The following is a 25,695-nucleotide window of genomic DNA, read 5'->3' as shown; positions in this document are numbered from 1 at the left end:
CATTTCTGGATATATGTTAGCCCATCCCCATGCCCCTTGTAACAAAAAAAAAAGCAATTTAAGTACAAAACAACCAATACAGTGACTGCAGCTAATGCTATGGGCTCCTCCTAATTCTCAATAAAGAGAAGGAAGGATTTCATTGTGCTTTGTCATTTCTTCTCCACAATGATCAATTCTGGGGTTTTTTTTTAATTATTCAAAGTTTGGCTTTCTTTTTTAGCTCTTAATACTCTTATGAGGGAAGAAGCATAGAATAGTGGGAAGAGCTCAGGAATGGGGAGTCAGATGACCCAGTTATATCAATTCTTAGTTCCAATGCTACCAATATGACCAAGAAGGGCAGCTAGGTGGCACAGTGGACAGAGCACTGGTTTTGGAATCAGGAGGACAGGAGTTCAAATGCAATCTCAGATACTTGACTCTGTTTGACCTTGGGCAAGTCACTTAACCCTGACTGCCTCAAATCCAGGACCATCTCCAGGCATCCTGATTCATATCTGACCACTGGATCCAGATGGCTTTGGAGGAAAAAGTGAAGCTGGTGACTTAGCATAGCACCCCCTAACTCAAATTCAATTCACGTGCTTATGACGGCATCACCTCCCTGATGTCAGGGTCTTTCTTCAAAATGAAAGACAAACATTAATTAATATGACCAAGAGCAAATACATCTCCTTTCTTAGCCAGTCTCCTCATCTGCAAAATGGGAGAGTAACAATACCTCTCTGGAAAAGCTATTTAGGGGAATGGAAGAATGGCAAAGTGTGCCCTAATCTTAATGTGCTATAGAAATTTAAATTCAGCCTGATCCTTACTTATCTCAAATACACCTACTCAAAGCTCTCCTTTGCTCATCCAGCTCCCACATATAAGCCTCCAATTTAGCCTATTCACAGTTCAGCACTTCAAAGGATTTTTTTTCAAAGGATGTTATTTGGAAAGCAAAGCATCTACTGGGAGTGACAAAAGAAGATTAAAAGAAGCAGTCTAGCCTTTGAGGAGCTTGAGCGGGGTGGAGGGTGAGGGAAAGGGGTATGCTTTATAAGCATACCACCAGTTTCCTCAACAGAAGGTAAAAATGTGCAGCAGCAGATTGCCTGCGAGCTAAATGAATAGCTCAGGTCCCTCAGCTGAATCTATCTCACCCAATCTAAATTTAATTCCCCCTCACAGACAAATACCAGCAGATATTACTTACATTCTCTTTCCTCAGGTCTGCCTCCTGTTCTAAATATGAGCCACTCTTGAAGGGAACAGCTCTGGAATACTTTTATTATGATGATTATTAAGGAAGTTCTATATTTCCGCTATTGCTCACCAGAGATTCATAAGCCTAAAACAATACAAAATCTCAACGATATGAACTTTTTGCAGTAATTTAAGCTTACTAATATTAAGATAATGAACAATAGACTGCATCAGGATATTACAAAAGAATATGCATAGAAAAACCATCTCTATTTTTTGTGTTTTCCATATAATATTAAAATATTAACTCCACCCTCCATTACCCAGCCCCATAAAACTAGAAAAGTAAATTCAAAATACCAAATTTGGTTTAATGATGTCAAGATGATGAAGGTAAACAACTGCTTTTAGCAGAGAATTTATAATTCAGAGAAATGTGGTAAGGCTTATTTGAATTGTGAAGTCAGTAGAACCAGAAAAACCATATGCAATGACTATAATGATGCAAGTGAAAAGAATACAGGCTAACTGAATGTTGTATAATTATCATAACCAAACCTGACCTCAAAGAGATGAGAAATGCACTTTGCTTCCCTTCACAGGGATCAAAGTCAACACCATGAAACATCAGATGTCCTATCAGCTGACTGATGAACTGGTTAGATTTAATGAACTGTTTATTTCTTGCTTTTTTACTCTTGGTTACAAGGATTGCTCTCTCAAAGGTGAGGGAAAAAACATTCAGAAATGAAGATGACATAAAAACAAACAAGAGAAAAGAATTCATATCCTGCCATTAAGATCTCATTTCTTGTCTGGAAAAGGGGGAATTAAACAATTATTTTTCCTTGAATGAAATTCATTTCAAAATTAATCACATATAAACCTTGCCACCCTCTTAGAAATCTAACTGATTTCTCTATTGGAAGCATTTTCCATTTGGCATAAATTCAATATGATTTCATTTTGAATGTCTGAATGTTAGAAACTATTGTTTATACCCAAGATTTCAAAATATATACATGTGTATAGAAACAGTTTGATATACTATAAAATGTGTTGATAAATAGTTTGATACACACACACACACACACACACACACACACACACACACACACACACAAACACGATGATCAATTCTGTTGCCATTAGTCACCAAGCCAAGAAGCAGAACTCCTTGGAAAAAAGATTAGGTTTAGAATGAAAAAGTCTACACAGACCAACATATGATTCTATTTAATTTTTTCCCAGCTTGATCCAAAGAAACAAATACAGGAGAAAACAGTTTTGCTCAACTGAAGTAACATGCATATGTACAATATTTTGACATTTATGTCCTAGGAGAAGGAAAGAACCACCCTGTTAATTAAAACATACTTTCATCTCTAGTCCATTTGAGACACTGGGCTTAGTCTGGAGGACATGAAAATACATGGCCAAGTCCAACAATGACTCAAGAGTAAATAGCTGAGAGTGTAGAGGTCATTTTGCCCTGATACCCACAGGTTACCTAGGGACTGGCCAGCTGAAAAATCTCCGATGAAACTCACTGTGATTGGTTATGCCTGTATCTGCCCAGACTCCACTTTTATCCAGATGGGTATGCCTTAATAATCTTCACATCATCAACAGGACGGTCCTGGGAATTTGTCTCTACCATACCTACTCGATTCACCATCCCAATGCCCTGACACACACGACCAAAAATGGTATGTTTCCCATCAAGCCACTGGGTAGGGGCCAAAGTCACAAAGAACTGGCTGCCATTGGTGTCTGGCCCTGCATTGGCCATTGCAAGAATTCCAGCCCCTAAAAGACAGAAAAAAGAATAAAAGTAGCAGTGAACCTCAGAGCTTCACAATGGAATTATTAAAGATCCCAGAAGTCACAGTTTTAATTCTAGACTTCATTACATCTTGCTTCTTGCAACCTCCTTCTCCCTGAAAAATCCCAATTAGGCTTAGTCTATCTTCCCTTCTTTCTCTTCTGGATCTCCAAGACATCTCCATTCTTAGATGAGTAAGCACTTCTCAGGCAAATACATTCAAATTCACTTTCATTAGACCTTTTTCCCTTCTCTCAGGATGACTGATATATTATCCAACCTCCTCTACCCATCCTACTTCAGCAAATCCTCTTTGGGAAACTTCTAAATTCCAACCAGAAGCAATATTCAACAAGTAGTCAGAGGCAAAAACACCTCAGACCAGCTCTTTACATTACTCAGCAGGCCATGAAAAGATGCCTTTTTTCACATCTGCCAATTATGCTTTTGTGGCACCAGGACTGAGCAGCTGCCAGGCACCATGCTAATCTCTCATTCACCCAGAATGACATCCAAAGGAAGTGCCGCTTACATTTTAAAATCCACTTCCCTGCCCACACTTTCTGATCAGATTATACATACCTGTGAATTTCAACTCTGGATGAAGTTCATCTTCAAACTGTTTGCCATAGATAGATGCACCACCTCTGCCTGCCCAGGAAGAGAACAAACGAATTAATTGTACAACCACCCAACAGGAAAGGGATAATCCAAAGTCAAAGGACCTTTACTCAAAAGGAAAGTAAAAATTAATGAACAGTTCAAGTTTATCCTCATTAACTCCCCTAGCCTTATTTAAAATTATATAACCCAGCAGGAAAAAGATCCAAATAACATTATAACACATACAAATCAAAGTAGCCACAGTAGATTCACTAAATACCATGTCGTATTATTGATACCATCATTAAAGACCTAACTGATGGAATAAAAGGAAGTCTCATCATAATGGGTTTAAGCCAAAGGAGTAATTCTGCTGCAGAGAAGCAAGCAGCAACACTGAGGATAAGAATTAGTGCGACTTTTGAGCTGAAATGGTAAAAATCAAATAAAATGAGATTCAGTAGGACAGTATGTTTTTGGGAAGAAACAGATTAACACAAGACAGCTAACATCAGCAAAAATGACTACTAAAAAACCTCTGCCAAATGCCTGAAAGATGTACAGATTTACATGATCCTTACCCTCCAAAAAATTATAATAATTTAGAGAAACTTCAATAGATATAAAAATAATTAAAAGGCATCTAAGACCATGAGCCATACAATAGCATACTTGGCTATATTAAATCAGAATGATTCTACAGGCAAGAAGAATATGATATATGGGAACCACAAGAATATTATATGCACCATTTTATACATACTTGGTATGATTGTACTTTTACAATGCCCAGCTTTGATCTTCAAAGTCACTAATCCATTCCATTCCAATATAAAAGCTGTTCCTTTTTTATTTTTTTTTTTAGGTTTTTTGGTAAGGCAAATGGGGTTAAGTGGCTTGCCCAAGGCCACACAGCTAGGTAATTATTAAGTGTCTGAAACCAGTTTTGAACCCAGGTACTCCTGCTTTATCCACTACACCACCTAGCCGCCCCTAAAAGTCGTTCCTTTTTAAAACAAGGATTGAAAACTGCAAAGACAACTTTGAAGGACTTTCTGACCCACACAAGGACCTACCATGATTCCAGTAGCCTTCTGATGAAACATGCTACCTATCTCCTGACAGAGAATGGATTTATGGAATCAAATGAGCCACTTAAAATTACCTTAATTTTTAAAAAGAAAGTACAAAACACCAAAACAAGCAGGATTTGCAGCAGAACATCAGAAAGATTGCTGATCAATATCTCCCATTTAGGGATGAGGGAAACATAGGGGGCAAAGTTGAGAAGATAAGGAAAGTAAATTCCAAAAGTTTACTGCAACAAATATTTCTAACAAAAATCAATTGCCAACAAAGTTGATGGTAGATTTTTAGCTTTGTATAACTCTAGCTTAATGTGGCTAAAACAGAAATAAATACCTTATTAAGTGAATCAATAAAAACAGTTGTGCACTTATTGTATTATATAGAATCACTGTTTTTGTCATTTCAGTCATATTCAACTCTTTGTGACCTTTCCTTCTCCAGCTCATTTTACAGTTGAGGAAACTGAGACAAACTGGGTTAAAGTGACTTGCTTTGTGCCATAGCTAATAAGTATCTGAGGCCACATTCGAACTCAGGAAAAGAGTTTTCCTGACTCCAGGTCTCGCCCTCTATCTACTGTGCCACCTACCTGCCCATGTAGCCTCATACAAGGTCCTTTAGGGGGACACAATATATTGATTCTATGCTTTCCCTAAAAAAGTTTGTGAAACATGGAAATGGGAAAGATGGAAAGAGGTAGGACCTTCTTTCTCCCTGGCCTCAGGACACCCACAATTCATTAAGGCTTCAAAATACTTTCTGAGAAAACAAGTATCTCAGATCACTCTTCTCTCTTGACCCTCCTGCCAATGCCCGCTGGCTACTGACTCCCACCCTCCACCTCTGTAGGAGGGAACCCAGAATCCTCTCTTCTCTTCCCAAGGAGTACCCATCTAGGTCTCACACCTCAAGAAAGGACATGGATGTGGATAGATGTTAAATTTCTCACTTGCCTGACACTGCATCTTAAGATCCTCTAAGCCTTTCTATCTGCCATGTCACTACACAAACCCTCCAGACATCTGACCTGCTCCTGGGTCTTTCCTTCTACTCTTAAAGGGGATTTTTTCCTTTTGGGATAATTTGAATTTTTTTATTTTTATGTTGTATCTCCCAATTAGAATATAAATTCCTGAGAATAGGGACTGAACAACTTTTTGGGTTTTTTTAATGATTATTTTTTTAACATTCATCTTTTTAAATTTCTCTTTCCCTCCCAACCCTACACTACCCACTGAGAAAACAAGCAAAATGGTACATTATACCATTTTACATTATTCCCAATTATACATGAGAAATCATGCAAAACATATTTCCTTATTACACATATAAATATATGTGTGTGAGAGAAAGAGAGAGATAGATGGAGTGAGAGACAAAGACTGGGGAAGAAGTAGGGGCGGCTAGGTGGCAGAGTGGATAGAGCACTGGCCTTGGAGTCAGGAGTACAAGAATTCAAATCCAGCCTCAGACACTTAATAATTACCTAGCTGTGTGGCCTTGGGCAAGCCACTTAACCCCATTGCCTTGCAAAAAACTTAAAAAAAAAAAAAGACTGGGGAAGAAGGAAAAGGAAAAGAGAGGAAAGAAGAAGGGAAAGAGAGAGGGCTATATTTAAATTTGTACTCAAAGTTCACCAGTTCTCTCTCTGGCAGTGGACAGAATTTTTTATCTTGAATCCTCTGGAATTATCTTGGTTAACTGTATTGTTCAGAGTAGCTGATTAGTTTTTCAAAATTGATCATGATTACATCACTATTACTTTCCACAGTGATCTCCTAGTTCTCACTTCGTTTTGTATCAATTCATTTAGTAATTCCATATTTCTTCTGAAACCACCATCCCTTACCATTTCTTATAGTAGTGTTCCATCATATTCATATGCCACTTGTTCAGCCATTCCCCAACTAATGAGTATCCTCTCAATTTCTAATTCATTACCAAAACAAAAGAGCTGCTATAAATACTTTTGTACATATATGTCCTTTACTTTTTATATCTTTAGGATACAGACTCAGTAGTGTCATTGCTGGGTCAGAGCATACCTGGTTTTGTTCCCCAGAATGACTGAACTAATTTATAACCAACAGTTTATCAGTGTACCTATTTTTCCTCAGACTCTCCAGCATTAGTCATTTCTGAAAGGTGTAAGGTAGTATCCCAGAGTTTTTTTAATTTACATCTCTTTAATCAATATGATTTGTAGCATTTTTTCATATGACTATAGAACACTCTTTTTCTAAAAATTGTCTATTCGTATCCTTTGATCATTTATCAATTGGGGAATGGCTCTAATTTTTATAATTTGACTCAGTTCCCTATATATGCGTGTGTGTGTGTATACATATATATATGTATATATATATATATATATATATATATATATATATATAAGAAATGAGATCTTTATCAGAGAAATCTGCAATAAAAATTTTCCTTACTTCATTGTCTGTAGTATCTTTTTAGCAAAATTTGTTTCCTTAATTAACTCTTTCAGGGGCAGCTAGGTGCTGCAGTAGATAGAGTACCAACTCTGGAGTAGGAGGACCTGAGCTCAAATCCGGTTTCAGACACTTAATAACTGCTGTATGACCCTGAGCAAGTCACTTAACCCCATAGCCTTGCCGAAAAAAAATTATCTCTCTTAATTAGGTCTATTTTCAACTTTTCCTTTGTCTGAGGAGTTCAACATGATTACTATCCCTGTCTTTTTTACTTTAGCTAAAGCATAATACATTCTGCTCTAGTTTTTTATTTTAATTCTTTATGTCTTTTTGTTTCAAGTGTTCAAGGGTTGTAAACAACATTGCGTTTACATAAGAATTTTGTACATTTATATCATACAACATTAAAAACATCTGGTTTCTAATTCATTCTATTTTTTTGCTTCTATTTTATGGGTGAGCTCATCCCATTTAGATTCACAATTATTATTACTGTGTATTTCCCTCCATCCTAATTTCTTATGCTGTACCCTTGAAAATCCTCTATTTCAATAAATATCCATCTTCCTCCCTGAAGTATTATTTAGTTTTGCTGGATAACTATTATTATTGGTTGAAATTCTAGTTCCTTTTCCTTCTTTATTCCAAACCTCTGCTCATTAAATGTGAAAGCAGCTAAAACCTGTGTGATTTTGATGGTATCTGAATTGTTTCTGAATGTTCGGATTATTTCTCCTTAACTTGGGAACTCTATAATTTGGCTATAATATTCCTATTAGTTTTCATTTTGAGATCTCTTTCAGGAGGTAGTCAGTAGGTTCTTTTAATTCCTATTTTATTCTCTGGATATCAAGGCAATTTTTCTTCATACTTTCTTGAAATTGATTCCAAGGATCTTTTGATTATGGCTTTCAGAAAGTCCAATAATTCTTTTTTTTTCCCCAAGGCAATGGGGTTAAGTGACTTGCCCAAAGTCACATAGCTAGGAAATTATTAAGTGTCTGAGGCTGGATTTGAACTCAGGTCCTCTTGACTCCAGGGCCTGTGCTCTATCCACTGATCTACCGAGCTACCTTCAATAATTCTTTTTTTTTAATTAATTTTTATTAAAGATATTATTTGAGTTTTACAATTTTCCCCCCAATCTTACTTCTCTCCCCCCACCCCCCCACAGAAAGCAATCTATCAGTCTTTACTTTGTTTCCATGTTGTACCTTGATCCAAATTGGGTGTGATGAGAGAGAAATCATATCCTTAAAGAAGAGAAGTCTAAGAGGTAACAAGATCAGACAAAAAGATATCTGTTTTTTCCTAAATTAAAGGGAATAGTCCTTGAACTTTATTCAAACTCCACAGCTCCTTATCTGGATACAGATGGCACTCTCCTTTGCAGACAGCCCAAAATTGTTCCCAATTGTTGCACGGATGGAATGAGCAAGACCTTCAAGGTTGATCATCACTCCCGTGTGGCTGTTAGGGTGCACAGTGTTTTTCTGGTTCTGCTCATCTCACTCAGCATCAGTTCATGCAAATCCCTCCAGGCTTCCCTGAAATCCCGTCCCCTCCTGGTTTCTAATAGAACAATAGTGTTCCATGACATACATATACCACAGTTTGCTAAGCCATTCCCCAACTGAAGGACATTTACTTGATTTCCAATTCTTTGCCACCACAAACAGGGCTGCTATAAATATTTTTGTACAAGTAATGTTTTTTACCCTTTTTCATCATCTCTTCAGGGTATAGACCCAGTAGTGGTATTGCTGGATCAAAGAGTATGCACATTTTTGTTGTCCTTTGGACATAGTTCCAAATAGCTCTCCAGAAGGGTTGGATGGGTTCACAGCTCCACCAACAGTGTAATAGTGTCCCAGATTTCCCACAACCTTCAATAATTCTTAAATTATCCTCCTTGATCTATTTTCCATATTAGTTGTGTTTTTTTGCTGAAGAAATTTCCTATTTTCTTCTATTTTTTTTCATTCTTTTCACTTTGTTTTATTGTTTCTTGATGTTTCATGGAATCATTAGCTTCTACTTGCCCAATTCTAATTTTTAAGGATTTCTTTTCTTCAGTGAACTTGAGTACTTTTTTAAAAAAATTTCATTAATTCTACTTTTTTTAAGGATTCTTTTCTTCAGGGAATTTTTGTGCCACTTTTACCAAGTTGTAATTCTCCTTTTATAGTTTTCCTGCATCACTCTTTTCCTTATTTAGCCTCTTACCATTCTTATCTCATTGACTCTTCTAGGAATTCTTATTGGGCTTGGATTCAATTAAAATTTTTCTTTGAAGTTTTGTTTTTAGTTGTTTTTCCATTTTGTCTTGGTCTTTCCTCTACCTTAGGAGCTTTACATGGTCATCTCTTTTTTTAAGGTTTTCTCATTTTTCTAACCCATTTCTTGATTTTGAATTTGATATTAAAGTAAGGCTCTACTAACCTTAGGATGAGGAAACATTTGTCAAACTTCATGCTTTTTTCATGATGTTGTTCTCAGAGCTAGTTCTGGGAATCAGCAAGTTTTAGGTACTTCTGATAGAAGGAGATGTATGGTCACTGCTCATCTGTCTACACTCTCATCTTTACCCAGGAAGAGGTGTGATCTCCTGCAGTCACAAGCACTGGCACTTCTCTTGGCCTCGATACTGTACCTAGATGATTCTTGAAATGACCACAGGCACAGCACTCCACTCCACCATGGTCTACTTACGGGTAATTATATTGCCAATCAGAACCAGCTGGTACCTACTGCCAGTAGAGAGTCCCCTGTAATTTCTTTCTGTTCAGTTGTCTGACCGTCTATCTATATTGAGAGCTCCCAAAGCTGCTACTGCCCATATGTATGTATGTATGTGTGTATATATATGTATATATATACATATATATACACATACATGTATGTGTATGTGTATGTGTATGTGTATGTGTATGTGTATGTGTATATGTATATGTATATGTATATGTATATGTATATGTATATGTATATGTAAAATCCAGACAGACCCTCATCTCCTGTTGACTATTCTAAGTACAAATTTGATTTGAAGCCTGATTTTAAAGTAGCTTGGAGGGACATACTGGCAGAGTTCAGCTAGGTTGCTGCCTAAGCCCAGGCATCTTGGCTCTACGTGAACTACCTTTCTATTTATTATCCTAGCACTTAGCATAGTCCTGGCATATAAAAATTGTTTAATAAATGCCTTTTCATTCATCCCAGCACTGACCAGTCAGCTTCTGGAACCTATTCCTCCTCTTGAAGTCAGACTCTTTTACTTTGTATTATTCACATGTAAAGTTTGTCCTTCGTTTTCGAAGAAGACCACAACATCAGAGAGGTGATAAGCACATGAACTGGATTTGGCATCTTCTTTTCTAGTCCTAATGTGACTAAGCTCAGTCCAGAGAGTCTAGCAATTTGGGTTTTATAATCTATTCTTCCAGGACTATCAAAAAAGCCTTCTAATGGCCTTGGATAACAAGCTTTGGACACTCCATCCATAGTACTATGAGAACAGCTAGGTGACTAGTTATCTAGTCCCATGAAACTAAGGGACAAAAAACTAAGCAGGTATTTCAAATAAGTCACCCTCAAAGTTTAAAATAGTTGCCCCATTCTTTACAAAGCTTATTCCCTTCCAAAATTTCAACTATTATCATTATGTTGAAATCACTGAAATCTGTGTCTCCAGGATAGTTTGAAGGTGTCAGCTTCCCACAGGACAGCTTCCCTTGAGTGCTAAATTTGGAGAAATAACCAAAATTATCTTCAATATCTTTTGCTTCAAACCAGTTCCACAAACCTACTTCCCTATTTTCCTTTATAATACTAGCACCTTCTCAATCCCAAAATTTCATTTAGCATTGAAGTTTTTTCTCCTGTATTCCCCATACACAATCGGTCACTTGTCCTTTCTATTCTTTTGTCACAAGCAACTTGTCTCTTTACTTCCATTCTCAATGCTACCACTTAACCACTTAAATTCCTACAAGGCTCTCCAAGCTGGCTTTCCTGCCTCTGGTTTCTCCCCCCATTACTCCCTATCCCCAATTCATTGTGCATAACATTGCCAAATTAATCTTCCTAAAACACCTTTTTTTATCACACCACTCCCCTGGTCCAGAACCTAAAATAGCCTCCTTAGCTCAAATCTAAAATCCTTAGTCTGGAAGTCAAAGGTCTCGATTAACTGCCTCAATCTTATCTTCCAAACACGGACAATTTGTTCCAATTGAGCTGATCTTAATGGTCCCCATGCATACGTGGTCCCTTCTGTCTCTGGGTATTTGTTCCTGCCTTTCTGTTAAACCAAGTTTTATCATTCCTTCAGTTCACAACTCATCTATTCCATAAAGCCTTCACAAGCTAAACCCCTACCATAACCTTTCCCTTACTATAAACTCCTTTAGTTGTCATCTAAAAATTGTCTATGCCATAATATTAGATATTTCCTTAGAGGGTCTCATCTCCTCAGCTAGATTTTTAAACTCCTCAAAGGCAGGAATCCTGGCAACTACTATTTTTGCAATACCCTAAGAGTAATGAATGATTCTAACTCACAGTGCTATAAATTTTTTTTTTTGCTATAGCATTTTAAAGTTTAAAAACATCTTTAAACATAACAACTGTGAAGCATTGTTATGCAAATATTTTATATCCATTTTACAGAAATGGAAGCTGGGGCCCAGAGGTGAAATGACTTGCCTTTGGTCAAACAATTAATAGGTGCTAGTCAAATCTCTTAATTTCAGTCTCATGCCCTTTCTAACACAATAGTACTTCTGTACTTAAATTATATTCATTCAACAAACAAATTTAAAGATAAATAACTTGTAAAGAATGTAAGACTGGATGGAAGATTGTAACAACATTAAGGGTTGACATCTTAAAAGTTACCTGCATACAAATGGCTACTAAAATCATTCAACTACTTATGCTCTGTAAGGGAATAAATATAGTGAAAAGAGTAAAGATTCCAGCACTAAGCTTTAAAGGATGCAAATGAGATGGAGAAAAATCAATGGAACCAATGATGAAGCATTCAGAAAGATGGTTTATCCTCGTTACAAATAATGCTAGCTAATGGTTTTAGATAATAATTAGTAAGATAAGGTATGAAATAAGGATACCCACTCTCATCATTATTATTCAATAGTAATATTATATTAGAAATTCTGACGATAAGAGAAAAAAAACAAATGGAATCAGAAGAGGCAATGAAGTAATAAAACTCTTTTTGCAGATGATACACTTAGACAATCCAAAGACTCGACTAGTAAGTCAATTGAAACAATAATTTTAGCAAAGTAGCAGGATATAATTTATATAAATCGTTTACATATGTCATAAATAAAACTCTGCAAGAAGAGATAGTAAAAAAAAATACTCCATTTAAAATAATTCTAGATAGTATAAAATGCCTGGGAAAACATCTACCAAAACAAATCTAGGGACTATATAAACACAATTATTAAAAAAAAAAACTTTTATGCAAGCAGATTTAAATAGTTGGAGAAATATTATTTGTTCTTGGGTAAAAAAATGACAATTTTACCAAAATTAATTTACATATTCAATACCATCTCAAATTAAGAAAAATATTTTTTATTGAATTAGAAAAAAATTTCAAAATTTGGAAAACCAAAAAAGTCAAAAATATCAAAAAAAATGACAAAATGTAAAAAAGGAGGTTTAGCATACAAGATTTTAAACTATATTATAAGGCAATAATCATCAAAAATATCTGGTAAGAAATACAAAAGTATGTCAGTGGAATAGAGTAATCATACAATTTATAGCTGCAAAAAACAATAACAAGCATGTATTTAACAAATATAAAGATTTTGAAGAATTCATTATTTGGCTAAAAAAAGATTGTCGGGAAAACTGGAAAGCAGTTAAGACAGAAACTAGTTATAGACCAATATCTTACATCATTTAACAAGAGAAGATCAAAATAAAAACATGACCTATATATAATGAGATTTTACAATAAAATTAGAAGATTACAAAACACATTATCATACTACTGGACAGGCAAACAATTTATGAACAAACAAAGACCAAAGTTAGGTATAAAATGGATAAACTTGATTACAAGTAGTCATGACCAGAAGAAAAGAAGAAAATTGGGGGGAAATTTTATGGATGCTTTATCAGATAAAAGTCACATCTCAAATATATAAAAAACTCCATCAAATTTATAATACAAGTCAACTGATAAATAATCAAAGGATATGAATAGGTAGTTTTCTAAGAAGAAATCAAAACTATTTATAATCATATGACTGATTTTTAAGACTGATTTTTTAGACTGATTTTTAGACTGATTTTAGACTGATGCAAATGAAAACAATCTTGAAATATTATTTTATACTTATTAGTATAACTAAAATATAGAAGAACAAAGTAACAAATGTTGGAGGGGATATGGAAAAATGACCATTCATGTGTTATAGTGAATACTAAATGTTTCTAGTAGCCAGCAGCACATGGAAATTTATCCAGGGCATAAAAATGCCTGTCTTGACTTTGACCAGGAAAATGTTTTTACTGTTGATTAAGTGAAATCTGTAATATTTTTATGTCTTTCAGAGGATATAATACTACTTTTAACCATAGTATCTTTTTCTTTTTAGTGCCTGAGGCCACATTTGAACTCAGGTCCTCCTGACTCCAAGGCTAGTGCTCTATCCACTGCGCCACCTAGCTGCCCTAACCATAGTATAATGGTGACTTTTCTTTCATCTTCCCATTTCTAATGAACCTATTGCCTCCATATAACATGATAATTTCTGGCCATACCTGTCCCTGTAGGATCACCACCTTGGACCATGAAGTCTTTGATGATTCTATGAAACTTGGTGCCATTGTAGTAACCACGTCGAGACAATTCTGCAAAATTCTTACAGGTCTTGGGTGCGTGTTTCCAATACAGCTCCAACACAATAGTTCCCATGCTACAAGATGGAAGGACAGCAAGAGTCAAGACCATATGACCAACTATGCTAATGCAGTTCAGATTCATATATATCTACCATGCTGACAAAGCATCTGAAAGTATCTGAAATTACTACTGAATTTCATGCTTGACAAAAAAAGAGTGGTTTCAATTTCCTCTAATACAAAAAAAGCATACTTTAATTTGGTAAAGCAAATAGGCAAAAAAAATCAGATAAAAGGAAATTCACAATTCTGCATATATACAAATATATAAATTTTCAGAAACATGTATATATATATATGCAATTTTTGTGCTTGTATATAGACACATATTTTATAAATACTCACGTGTGTGTGTGTGTGTGTGTGTGTGTATATATATATATATATATATATGATCCAAGTAATTAAATTACCCAATTAACCACATTTTCTTCCTATACTCAAATCATAAGAGTGATCAGTAAAAGCCTCATAAAGAGAGTTGGATTTATACTAGATTTTGAAAGATGAGGAATATTCAGGTAAGTGGGTGGCCCAGAAGAGAGGAGCATGAATTCTCAAAGGCCACACCAGTAGAGTCCAAGCTCTGGCAGATTCCACTAAATCACAAAATTTTTCAAGTATATTTCCAGTGGCAGACTGAAGATCCAACCCTATTACATATCACAGATAAGTTGGTCACAAGATGATGACTTTTTGGGGTCTTAAAGTCCCATTACAAAAAGAAAAATACTTAATAAACCTTCAGTCCTTTATTGACTGTCTTGCTTCTAAAGGAATGATAGCAGAGTAGTAAAAAAGAAGAGTCAAGGTACTAAGAACCACAGTTTCTAGCTCATCTATAATCATTAATAAATTAGAGTGCTGACACTCCAAATGTAAATTGCTTGTTCAGTAACTAAATGTATATATTATTGCAGCAACTGAACACAGATATTAAAACTTGTGCTACATATGAAAGCATTAGAACAAAATTGCATATAAAGGATAGTTTAAGGCTCCTAGGATAGACAAAATAAAAGGATGAGGTTGATATTTATCATACTTCCAAAGGCAACACATAACTTCATTTTACAGAACATATAATCCCTTATCTTCTAGGACTTATGATGAACATATTAGGGGGAGGGAAGCAGGGAAAGAAAGAAAAGAGACAGACACACATCATCATGAAGGTGACTGAAACTTATGTAAAAATATATAATGTGCAGAAAGAAGAAGAGAAAATTGATCAAGAGCCAAGCAAGAGCTTCCAAATACTTAAGTGACTTAAATAAAAAGACAGCCATAGGGATGACAACTAAAAATATAATGGAGGGGCGGCTAGGTGGCGCAGTGGATAGAGCACTGGCCCTGGAGTCAGGAGTACCTGAGTTCAAATCCAGCCTCAGACACTTAATAATTACCTAGCTGTGTGACCTTGGTCAAGCCACTTAACCCCATTGCCTTGCAAAAACCTAAAAAAAAAAAAATAAAAATATAATGGAAAATAAAGATTCGTGATTAAGAAATGAGAAATCAAAAGCTTACAGACTACTTAGATGTTTCAAGACTGTGTGACATGAATGCTTTCTGCAAGAAAAGTGAAACGGAAATTACTAGTCTTGCACCCTCATCACCACCAACCTATCCCTCCCAACCCCTGGCAAAAATGAGTTTTATCTCAATGAAAATAATTTTGGTAAAGGTCAAAATCAATATCAAATCAGAAGAAACTTTCAAAATGTGAAGACACTGTGAAATCCTGAAAACTGACTGATACAGAAAAGCTATTGATGCCAAAGAAATGGAAGTGGATATTTTATTGGATCATAGATTTAGAGCTAGAAGGGATTTCCTGAGGTCATCTTGTCCAATTGAACTAGAACCAAGAGAGGAAAAGAAATCAAGTGCTCTATTAACAATTCCCACAAAAATTTAAATAATGTAAAGCAATCAGAATAGTGATGACAAAAAGAAAGGGCCCAGAAACTATTTCAGTCAGTAAATGCTCAATCTTCTTGCCAAATGGAAAGATAACAATAACCAAGGGCAACACTAAGTTAGACTATAAATTCATTTGTAAAACTTGACAGAAGGACAATGTTAATTGCACATTGTTAAATATAAAACTTGACAATGTAAAATGGCAAGGAGTATTATTTCACAAAAAAGGTGAAGGCAAAATGAGTCTCCAGAAAACTTGACATGAGCTCCAGACTATTTCACTGGAAGTACACTTCCAGATGAATGTGGAGACAACAAACAAAAAAGTTTCTATGACAAATTATTTAAATGACCACTGAATGATATAATCATTATATCTGGACTCATATAAAACTTCAGTTTCAAACGTGTTGTATAGGGAAGTAGAAATCCACAGCAATGCCTCTCTCTATCATTACAAGTAGAGACCCCAAACAAATCATATTGATGGTACCAAAATTTCATTTCCAGATCCCCTAAGCCCAGAGATTGAGTCATCATCTTCTGAGAAAAAATTTTCTCTTTTTTTGATATCTCACCCCATCCCTTCAATGTCCTCTAGATCTCTCATCCATTTTTAACAAACTCCATCTTCTTATGTTTACAGAATCTCACTTTCTCCAGAAGACACTGAACATGACAGTTTTGGCTTCTCAGCTTACTCCTTGCTCCCTGAAGTCATTTCCACCATCATTCAGGATTTTTCCCTCCACTGAAATTCACTCTATTCATCTTTATCATTTATATTTAGTCTAATTCCTCAATGACCTCTAGTTTACTCTTCCTTCTTTCTAAATGAATTCTATCTAGCTCCCATTTTCTCTCTCCAATCCAAAACCTGTTTTCTTATTGGTAACTTCAAAAATATGATATCCCTTCAAAACACACTGGTTTCCAAGTTCATTAACTTCTACAATTGTAATCTAAAGCCTCACTTTTCCTCAGCCACCAAAAGGAATGATCATACCTGTAACTTGATCATTACCCATGATTATGCTCCTTCTATGACTCTGAACTTCAGATGATAATCTGATAATTTCCTGTCCTTCAATCTTTCCCTCTGCCAAACTCCTCCTAAAACTAAACCTCACTACATTCTTCCATATCTCATCTCTACCTGTTCTCCCTGACTAGCAACCCTACTAGGGCCTCATTTTCCTCTCTTCACAGTCTTCATCCTAAAGTGACCAGATTAACTCTACTCCCATGATCTTACCTTCTATTGCTAATCACACTCAGGCAACCTCCAATCCTTGCAATTTTTCCATACCCATTCCTTAGTTCCTGAATATCAGTAGTCTTCAAAATGCCAAATGGGGCCACAACAAATTCAAGCTAACAAATATCAACTGGGTCTATATGGTTACTCATCAAAATTTAAAATTCTCCTTGACTGAATTCTCAATACCAATCTATTCAGCAGCTATTTTTTTTATCAAGTCTCCACTGCCTTTGTCTCTTGTCTTATCCTATAGACAAAAAAAATCATTCACTGTGAGATTACTCTTCCCCCTTACTCCAAATCTCAAAATCCTTCTATATCTTTACCCATGCTTTCCCTCCTTTTGACTGTTTCTGAGAAAAATGAGGCCCTTTTCTTTACCAAAACTAACTCTTCTTACTAACTCCCCTCAAAGTCAAGGGCCCCCCAAAAATAAATCTTTTTCCATCTTCAATTTCTACTGAGTTTTTTCCCCATGTTTCTATTGAGATCCAGTTTTAATTTATCCATAAAAATGTTCTCTTTCACTGCCAGACTCCTTAAAAAAAAGTCATCTGTACTTGATGTACCCTCCCCCTACTTCCTCCTTTCCTCAACCTCTACATTTTTTTTTAGGTTTTTGCAAGGCAAATAGGGTTAAGTGGCTTGTCCAAGGCCACACAGCTAGGTAATTATTAAGAGTCTGAGCCCGGAATTGAACCCAGGTACTCCTGACTCCAGGGCCGGTGCTTTATCCACTGCGCCACCTAGCCGCCCCTTTCCTCAACCTCTGAATCTGGTTTCTAACCCTACCATTTGGCAGAAATGACTCTCCACAAGGTTAGCAAGAATTAGCTAGAAACAATAGTATTTCCAAAGTCTTCATGGTCTTTGACTTCCTAGCCATACCCTGCTCTTGAACACTCTTGTGTCACTTGAATTTCATACTACTATTCTCTGCTCATTTCCTTTCACAGTCTCCTTTGTTAATAAGGACTTGTTAATAACCATTCATTTCTTAAGCTTTTAATGTATTCAGTAAGTTCAGCAAATCAACATCAGTTTCCAGTAAGTCAATTACCATCTCTATATAGATTATACCTAAAAGTTACATATCAGTCTCTAATCTCATACACTCCCAAATTATTATTATAAGTCTCTATCAATTATTATTGTTGTTCAGTCGTATTCCAGTGGTCTCATACTCTTTGTCCAACCCCCAATGGGCTTTTCTGAGCAAAAAAACAGAAACCTAGGAAGTGGGAGTGGGAAGAACCCAATATAGAAACTGCAGAAGTGGAAAGGATGAGAGAAAATGAAGGAAAGTTTGGTAATGAAAATGGAAGTGTCCTGTTGCCCCTGCTTCCTTCTTTTGGAGGGAATTGATGGGGGGGGGGGACAGGTGGAAGAGAATTGAAATCCTTCCCAAATGAGGGACTTCTCCAGAATTTTAGGAGTAAAGCAATTCTCACTTTTCAGACTGGGGAAGGGTGAGTGGATCCCAAAATGGGGGAGGAAAAAAGAGCTGAAGGGAGAAGCCCACCTGGCAGAATGAGGCACAGATCCCCTTCAAAGAAAAATGAACACTTGGGAGAAACCAACACTGGGGGTAGTAATACTGTTGATACTTCCTCCAGAGCTGGAGAGTAGAGAGAAAAGGGAAGGGCACCTGGAGATAGTAATATGAGAAATTGGGAAGTATGTAGAGATGACAGTTATGATAGATATGATGTCTGCCAACAGACTTTTATGGAATGAACACTCCATTTCCTCCCTTTCTCCTAAGAGAATTCTCCCCACTAGGAATCTGATATCTTGGTACCCATCTTCATCAAGGGAAACCAAAGAGTTCTGGACTTTATTCTTGTTCGCCATTTTAGTTCAGGGTACTTAGTAGGTAAAGGCCCCTAAATTGAGGCTCTGAGTTGGGAGACATTCTGCTACTTAAAAGAAAAATCTGGGAGTGCAGAGAAAAAGCATAATGAAGTGACAGGTCATAAAGAAGAATGGGGGCAGAGAGCTCAGCACCTACAAAGGAGAGAAAAAGAAGATGGAGGCAGGAAATGCAAACATTAGAGGAAAAGCGTGATGGGGAAAAAATGTTGGGAGAGTTGAGAAGGCTGAAGTGGCAGATTTATCTTCCTTAGGCCTCTTCTTCTGCCTTCTCACCAAAATCCTCCTCCTCTTCAGCAGTGGCATCCTGGTATTGCTGGTACTCAGAAACAAGATCATTCATGTTGCTCTCAGCCTCGGTGAACTCCATCTCGTCCATCCCCTCCCCTGTGTACCAGTGGAGGAAGGCCTTCCAACGGAACATGGCAGTGAACTGCTCTGAGATACACTTGAAGAGCTCCTGGATGGCAGTGCTGTTACCAATAAAGGTGACAGCCATCTTGAGCCCACGGGGAGGGATGTCACAGACAGCGGTCTTGATGTTATTTGGGATCCACTCAACAAAGTAACTACTATTTTTGTTTTGCACGTTGAGCATTTGTTCATCCACCTCCTTCATGGACATCTGACCATGGAAAACAGCAGCAACAGTGAGATATCGCCCATGGCGAGGGTCACATGCTGCCATCATGTTCTTGGCATCAAAGACTGGCTGGGTGAGCTCAGGCATGGTTAGGGCATGGTACTGCTGGCTTCCACGGCTGGTGAGTGGAGCAAAGCCAGGCGTGAAGAAGTGGAGTCGAGGAAAAGGGACCATGTTAACAGCCAGCTTTCGAAGATCAGCATTAAGCTGGCCAGGAAATGAAGGCAGGTGGTAACACTACTCATGGTAGCAGAGACTAGGTGGTTGAGGTCACCATAGGTTGTTGTGGTCAGCTTCAGGGTTCGGAAACAGATATCACAGAGTGCTTCGTTATCAATGCAGTAGGTTTCATCTGTGTTTTCTACTAACTGGTGAACAGAAAGTGTGGCATTGTAGGGCTCAACCACGGTATCAGAGACCTTGGGAGATGAAACCACACTAAAGGTATTCATGATGTGGTCAGGGTACTCTTCTCGGATCTTGCTAATGAGCAGGGTACCCATTCCTGAGCCTGTGCCTCCACCAAGTGAGTGGGTCAGCTGGAAGCCTTGCAAGCAATCACAGCTCTCTGCCTCTTTGCATACCACATCCAAGACTGAATCCACCAGTTCTGCCCCCCTCAGTATAGTGGCCTTTGGCCCAATTGTTGCCTGCACCGGACTGACCAAAGACAAAGTTGTCAGGTCGGAATATCTGGCCAAAAGGTCCAGAGCAAATAGAGTCTATGGTTCCAGGCTCAAGATCAACCAAGATGGCCCGATTGGCCACCAGTGGCCTCATTGTAGTAGACAGAGATCCGGTCCAACTGCAAGTAACTGTCTCCATGGTAAGTGCCGGTGGGGTCAATGCCCTGTTCATCATTGATCACCTCCCAGAACTTCGCACAGATCCGATTGCCACACTGGCCAGCCTGGATATGTACGATTTCCCTCATGGTTAGAATTTACTTTTGCTTTTCTCAAATTTTGTTCAGGGAAGAAAGAATTAAGAGAGATGATCAGATAGAAGGATGGAAAGATAGATAGATAGAAGATAGATGGATTATATTATATTTTTTTTCCTCCTTTCTGCTGAACAAGCTTTTCCCAGGGAGGTTGGAGCAGCTAGCTCAGAACACAGCAGCACAAATGTTCTGAGAGGGAGAAAAAAAACACCATTTCTTTTTCCAGATCATTTTACCAATGAAGAAACTAAGGGGAAACAGAGTTATGCAACTTGACTAGGATCACTCAGCTAGTAATTGTCTCAAGACAAATCTGAATTCAGGAAGACTGAGTCTTCCAGACTCCAGGCCCAATATTCTATCGCAGAACCATCTAGCTTGCCCAGTATGTACAATAAGATCTCAAATCAAAATATTCTATATGAAATTCATCATTTTCTCACCAAAACCTGATCCTCTTCCAAACTTTTCTTTTTTTTTTTTAGGGATATCATCCCAAACACCAAGATTAGTAAATCTTGGAGTCAGTTATTTTTGACATAGGTTCTATAATCAAAGCATCTGGGTTCAAGTCTTTATCAAGTGCATGTATCACTTAACCTCTCTGTGCCTCAGTGTCTTCAACTGTAAAAAGAGAATGAATTAGATGATTACTGAGATCTCTTCCAGCACTAACTCTACAGTTCTATAATCCTTTCCCTCATGGTCAATCAATTTTTAAATCCTGTTGATTTTGCTTTCATAACATCTTTAACATCTATCTCCTCACAACCTTCATGCTAGTTCTGGCCCTCCCTTATCACCTCCTCTGTTTCTAGTCTGTCTGTCTATCTGTCTGTCTGTCTGTCTGTCTGTCTCTCTCTCTCCTTCAACCCATCCTTTAAAAGGCTGCTAAAAGTATCTTCTTAATATCCAAGTCTGACCTGGCAAAAAGTTCCTGGAGTTCCCTATTGCCTCAAGGACAAAATATAAACTATTTAGCCTATTTAGCTTGACATTTAATGTCCTTCATACAATGTTTCCAACCTACTTTTCTGAACATTTCAAATTGCTCCCTCTGACACATTATAAGTGCCAATAAAACCAGCCTACTTTCTGTTTCCCATACCTGTCAATATCTCTCCCATTTCCATGTACTCATAGACACACTCCCCCATGCCTGGAACCCCCTTTCCTTCTCTTCATCTCTACCTCTCAAGATTCCTTGTCTCCATTCAGAACTCAGTCCAGGGGCCAACATTCCCTTACCCTTTCAGTGCTTCCCCTTCCTCAATTTTCCATGTATTTTTTTGTGTATATGTTATATCTCCCAGCAGAATGTTCCTTGAAATCAGGAACCATCACAATGTCTTCTGCACATAGTAAGACACAATAAATGGTCATGGTACATTGAATTGGACATTTCATTAAAGAGATAGACAAGAAAAAGAAGCTAAACTAGACCAAGGATACGTAAAGAAGTCTGGGCTGAAAACAATACAATCTTGAAAGCACCAAAGGAGAAATTTAAAATACTTGGATATCTGAAATTAGATATCCAGTTTTTTTAAAAAAGTGGGGAAAATACTGAATGAAGGAAATTGCAATATTACAAAAAAAAGACATTAGAAAGAAAATCAGTAACTATTATCCCTAATTCTACTTCATCATTTCTTTAAAGGGCATACACATGGTTAAAAAAGTATTTTTGATTAAAATATGAGCTGGAAACCACCAGACTTTCACAAACTCTTCTTTTTTCTTTTAAAGACTCAGTTGGGGTGGGGCAGTTAGGTGGCAGTGGATAGATTTTTAATTTTAAAAATTAAGGAATTAAGCTAAATGATTTCTAATGTTTTGTCTAACTCCAAATTTCTATGATCATATGATAAAATTCCTATAGTTTTAACCACAGATAATAATCTACTGACTTTATCTAACAAATATAACATAGTGAAACATTTGCCACTGCCATGAAGGATGTCCTAGGCAATGCAAATAAAAGAGATTCTTTATAGGTGATATGGTCTTCTAGAAGTTCCAGTATGACATTGTGTTCACAGTTTCATACTAGAGATTCCTCAAACAAAATACATATTTCAAAGCAATCTACTTAACAATTCACAAAAGAAAAATAAAGACTGCCTATTGTCTAAAGTAGGAATGTCAAACTCCTAATATTAATTTTTGGTTTTCTAAGTCAATATGAGGTTGGATCTTCATTTGAATGTGATACCAGCAGTCTAAACTGTGTCATAAAGTTGGATATGCAGTCTATATAGCTAGTATACCATCAGTTCCAGAAGAGGACCATGACATCAGGTATATGATGCCATGACATACAAGTGAATTGGATTTAAGTGAGGGGGCTATGCAAAGTCACCAGCCTTACTTTCTCCTCCAGAGCCATCTGGATCCAGGCCTAGATATAGACCAGGATGACTTAGAGATGACCCTACATGCAGTGGGACCTTCTGGCATTGCTAATGGACATTAAGATGGATTCAGAATCAAATAAAGAAGCAGAAAATGAGCTAGACTGCATTTAGGGAAATTGTACAGTGTTTTCAAGGGTAGTATCTGCTCCCTGAGACAAAAACCCATCTGTTTAACACTTGTATTCTTTTGGTGATGCAATATAGCTGCTGATCATAGAACACCAATCTTCAAAGAATCAAAACCGTGGGGGACCTAAAGGATAATGTAAAGACATATGATAGACAGAAATCAGCTGTAGTTTATTACCAATAAAGAAGAGATGTAAAATACCTCATTAAGGAACTGTATAACTGGGAAAAAAGGTGGGCCAGGAACACTGGGAAAGCAAGGGCAACAGATGGACAGCCCATGTGTTCCACCGGCACCCACAAAATGTCAAGAGACCTACAGGGAAGTCTCCAAATATGCTAGAAATAATCCTCTGTAAGATTTACAGGACACAAACGGGAGTCTTACGGGGCAAAGTGTGGATCGCAGATGGGCTGCAATTGCCACCTCCACCCCCGGGAAGTGCCCACAAGGATGACAGTAGATGCCTTTATCCACCATGTGGCTTACTTACATTGTGCCAATGTGACTTTCACCCTCAGATCAACATAAACCAGCACAGGCCGTCAGGGCATTAGAGAAGAGCTAATCCAATCCTCATATTTTACAAAGGAATCTAATTTTTTGTAACCAAAAACTTACACGCCCACTTTATTTCGAACTATTCAGACAGGATCAAGGCAAGAAGAAATAAGTCTAGCTTCTCGAACTTGTGCTGTTCTTGCCAGTGTATTCGGAGCCTACTACACCCAAGGCGTTGCGCTTTCCTTTAAATGCCTGTCATTAATTTGGGGCTGAAGATTCCTTCTCCCACAAGGCGCCTTACCTCTGGGGGTGACACGGGTGGGCCTTAAGGCCACTTTGGGGGTCGGACTTTTGCTCCGGGGACACTGGGGAGTCAGCGAAGGTTTTTAAGCAAAGGAATGGCCTGATTTTCACGACCTTCAGTGCCTTGAGCAAGACTCCACAAGCGGGTCGGGGCTGGCGGGGGCGCGGAACCCAACGTGCCGGGAGAGGCCCGTACCTTCTCCTCGGGCCTCGCCCTGCTCTCGTGGCTCATTGCCGGCCCGTACTTCATCTGATAGCTCAAAACAAACACACAAACACACAATCACACAAACACACATCCTTACGTGGTCTCCAGAAAGACGTTGGGGGGCTGCCAGGAATCTGGCGGTACTGCAGCCATGGTAGAGCCGGCTTAGCCTCCACTTCCGGGAGAGGTTCTATGGAGGACTCGGCGCCAAAGGGCACACTTCCGGTTTTGCAGGGGGTGGACCCGGCAGGCGAGCGGAAAAGGAGGAGCCCTGTGTAAATTATGCTCGTTACCAAGGTCCCGGGCCGCAGTCTTTCTTTTAATTGGTCCATGTAAAAATGGGTAGGCGGCACCTCCTAGGAAATAGGTGCGCCTAATAATTGCTTTCCCCCATCAATCAATCGTGCTGTCCAATCATTCGACAGCTTTCCTTTCTTCTCCGCCCCCCTCTCCCTCTCGCCTCCTTTAGCCTCCTTCCCACCCCACGCCCCTAGGGAGGCAAACAGAAAAATGTGAGGCTTTTCTCCGCCTTTTTCGTTCTCTTTCTGTTCTGCATATCCCTTCAGTTTGTGAGCTTCTTCTAGGCAACTCCTGTGCTGTTTTTAATCTTTGTTTCTACCATCGTGCCTGGGATATAGTAAATGCTCAATAATGGCTGTTTAATTCAATTAAATAAAAGCTGGAGGAAAGAAAAATAGAAGGGAAGGAATTGGAAAGAGAAAGGAAGGAAAAAAGGGAATGGAAGAGGGGAAACAAGGGAAAGGACAGGGAGGAGAGGAGAGGGAAAAGAACTAGGATGATGGAAAGAAAAAGGGATGAGCATAGGGAAGAATGAGAAGTGGGAAGAGCAAAAGTGGCAGGAAAGGATGAGAGGGTGAAAAGAGTGAGAAAGAGGAGGACAGGGAAGAGGAAGAGGGTCCGCATGACTGGAGTGAAAAGGCAGAGAGAGAGAGAGAGAAGGGAGACAGAGGGGAAAAGACAAAAATGATGAGAGGGGGAAGGAATAAGGTGTTATTTTAGGCAAGTAGAAAAAACAAAGGTAGATAGAAATCGGTTACAGAAAGAGTGGAAGAAAGAGAAGGCTTAACCTACCCTTAATCTCAGAGATAGATTTTACTGACCATATTCCTGGACCATGCAGTTATTTTATAAAGGTGACATAATGACTGGTTCCTCTATCTTGTCCAAAAGCATGGTACAGCAGATCACATAAGACAGAGCCTCCATTTTCACAGACAGACACTTAAAAAGGAAAAAAAAAAGATGTAAAAATGGAAACTTCTGGATGGGGCAGGGTCTGGATAATGTTATATTACTAAAAATATAAGAATAGCCTTTCTAGGAGCTGCTAAGTGACACAGTGAATAGAGCACCAGTCTTGGAGTCAGGAG

At 37.9% G+C, this 25,695-nt stretch overlaps 1 protein-coding gene and 1 pseudogene across 1 annotated transcript; both read right to left on the bottom strand.

Moving 5' to 3' along the window:
• Positions 1–2,408: 2,408 nt before the first annotated feature.
• Positions 2,409–24,533, bottom strand: PPIL1 (peptidylprolyl isomerase like 1). Its single transcript, XM_074236395.1, has 4 exons — positions 24,402–24,533; positions 13,957–14,111; positions 3,599–3,667; positions 2,409–3,000 (listed from the first exon to the last, which is right to left on the bottom strand). The coding sequence occupies exons 1-4, from the start codon at positions 24,455–24,457 to the stop codon at positions 2,780–2,782; spliced, it is 501 nt and encodes a 166-aa protein (XP_074092496.1). The 5' UTR covers positions 24,458–24,533; the 3' UTR covers positions 2,409–2,779.
• On the bottom strand, positions 18,024–24,383 carry LOC141523316 (tubulin beta chain pseudogene; annotated as a pseudogene).
• Positions 24,534–25,695: the final 1,162 nt, after the last annotated feature.

Source organism: Macrotis lagotis, chromosome 5 (assembly GCF_037893015.1).
Source record: "Macrotis lagotis isolate mMagLag1 chromosome 5, bilby.v1.9.chrom.fasta, whole genome shotgun sequence".
Classification (NCBI taxonomy): Eukaryota; Metazoa; Chordata; class Mammalia; order Peramelemorphia; family Peramelidae; genus Macrotis; species Macrotis lagotis.
This window is presented reverse-complemented; position numbering and strand designations above follow the sequence as displayed.

Excerpts from the sequence above, each read along its gene's own strand:
- PPIL1 (XM_074236395.1), bottom strand. The coding sequence starts at position 24,457 with ATGGCTGCAGTACCGCCAGATTCCTGGCAGCCCCCCAACGTCTTTCTG. Across the intron at positions 14,112-24,401 it reads AACGTCTTTCTGGAGACCAC|CATGGGAACTATTGTGTTGG; the intron begins GTAAGGATGTGT and ends TCCATCTTGTAG. Across the intron at positions 3,001-3,598 it reads TCCAGAGTTGAAATTCACAG|GGGCTGGAATTCTTGCAATG; the intron begins GTATGTATAATC and ends TCTGTCTTTTAG.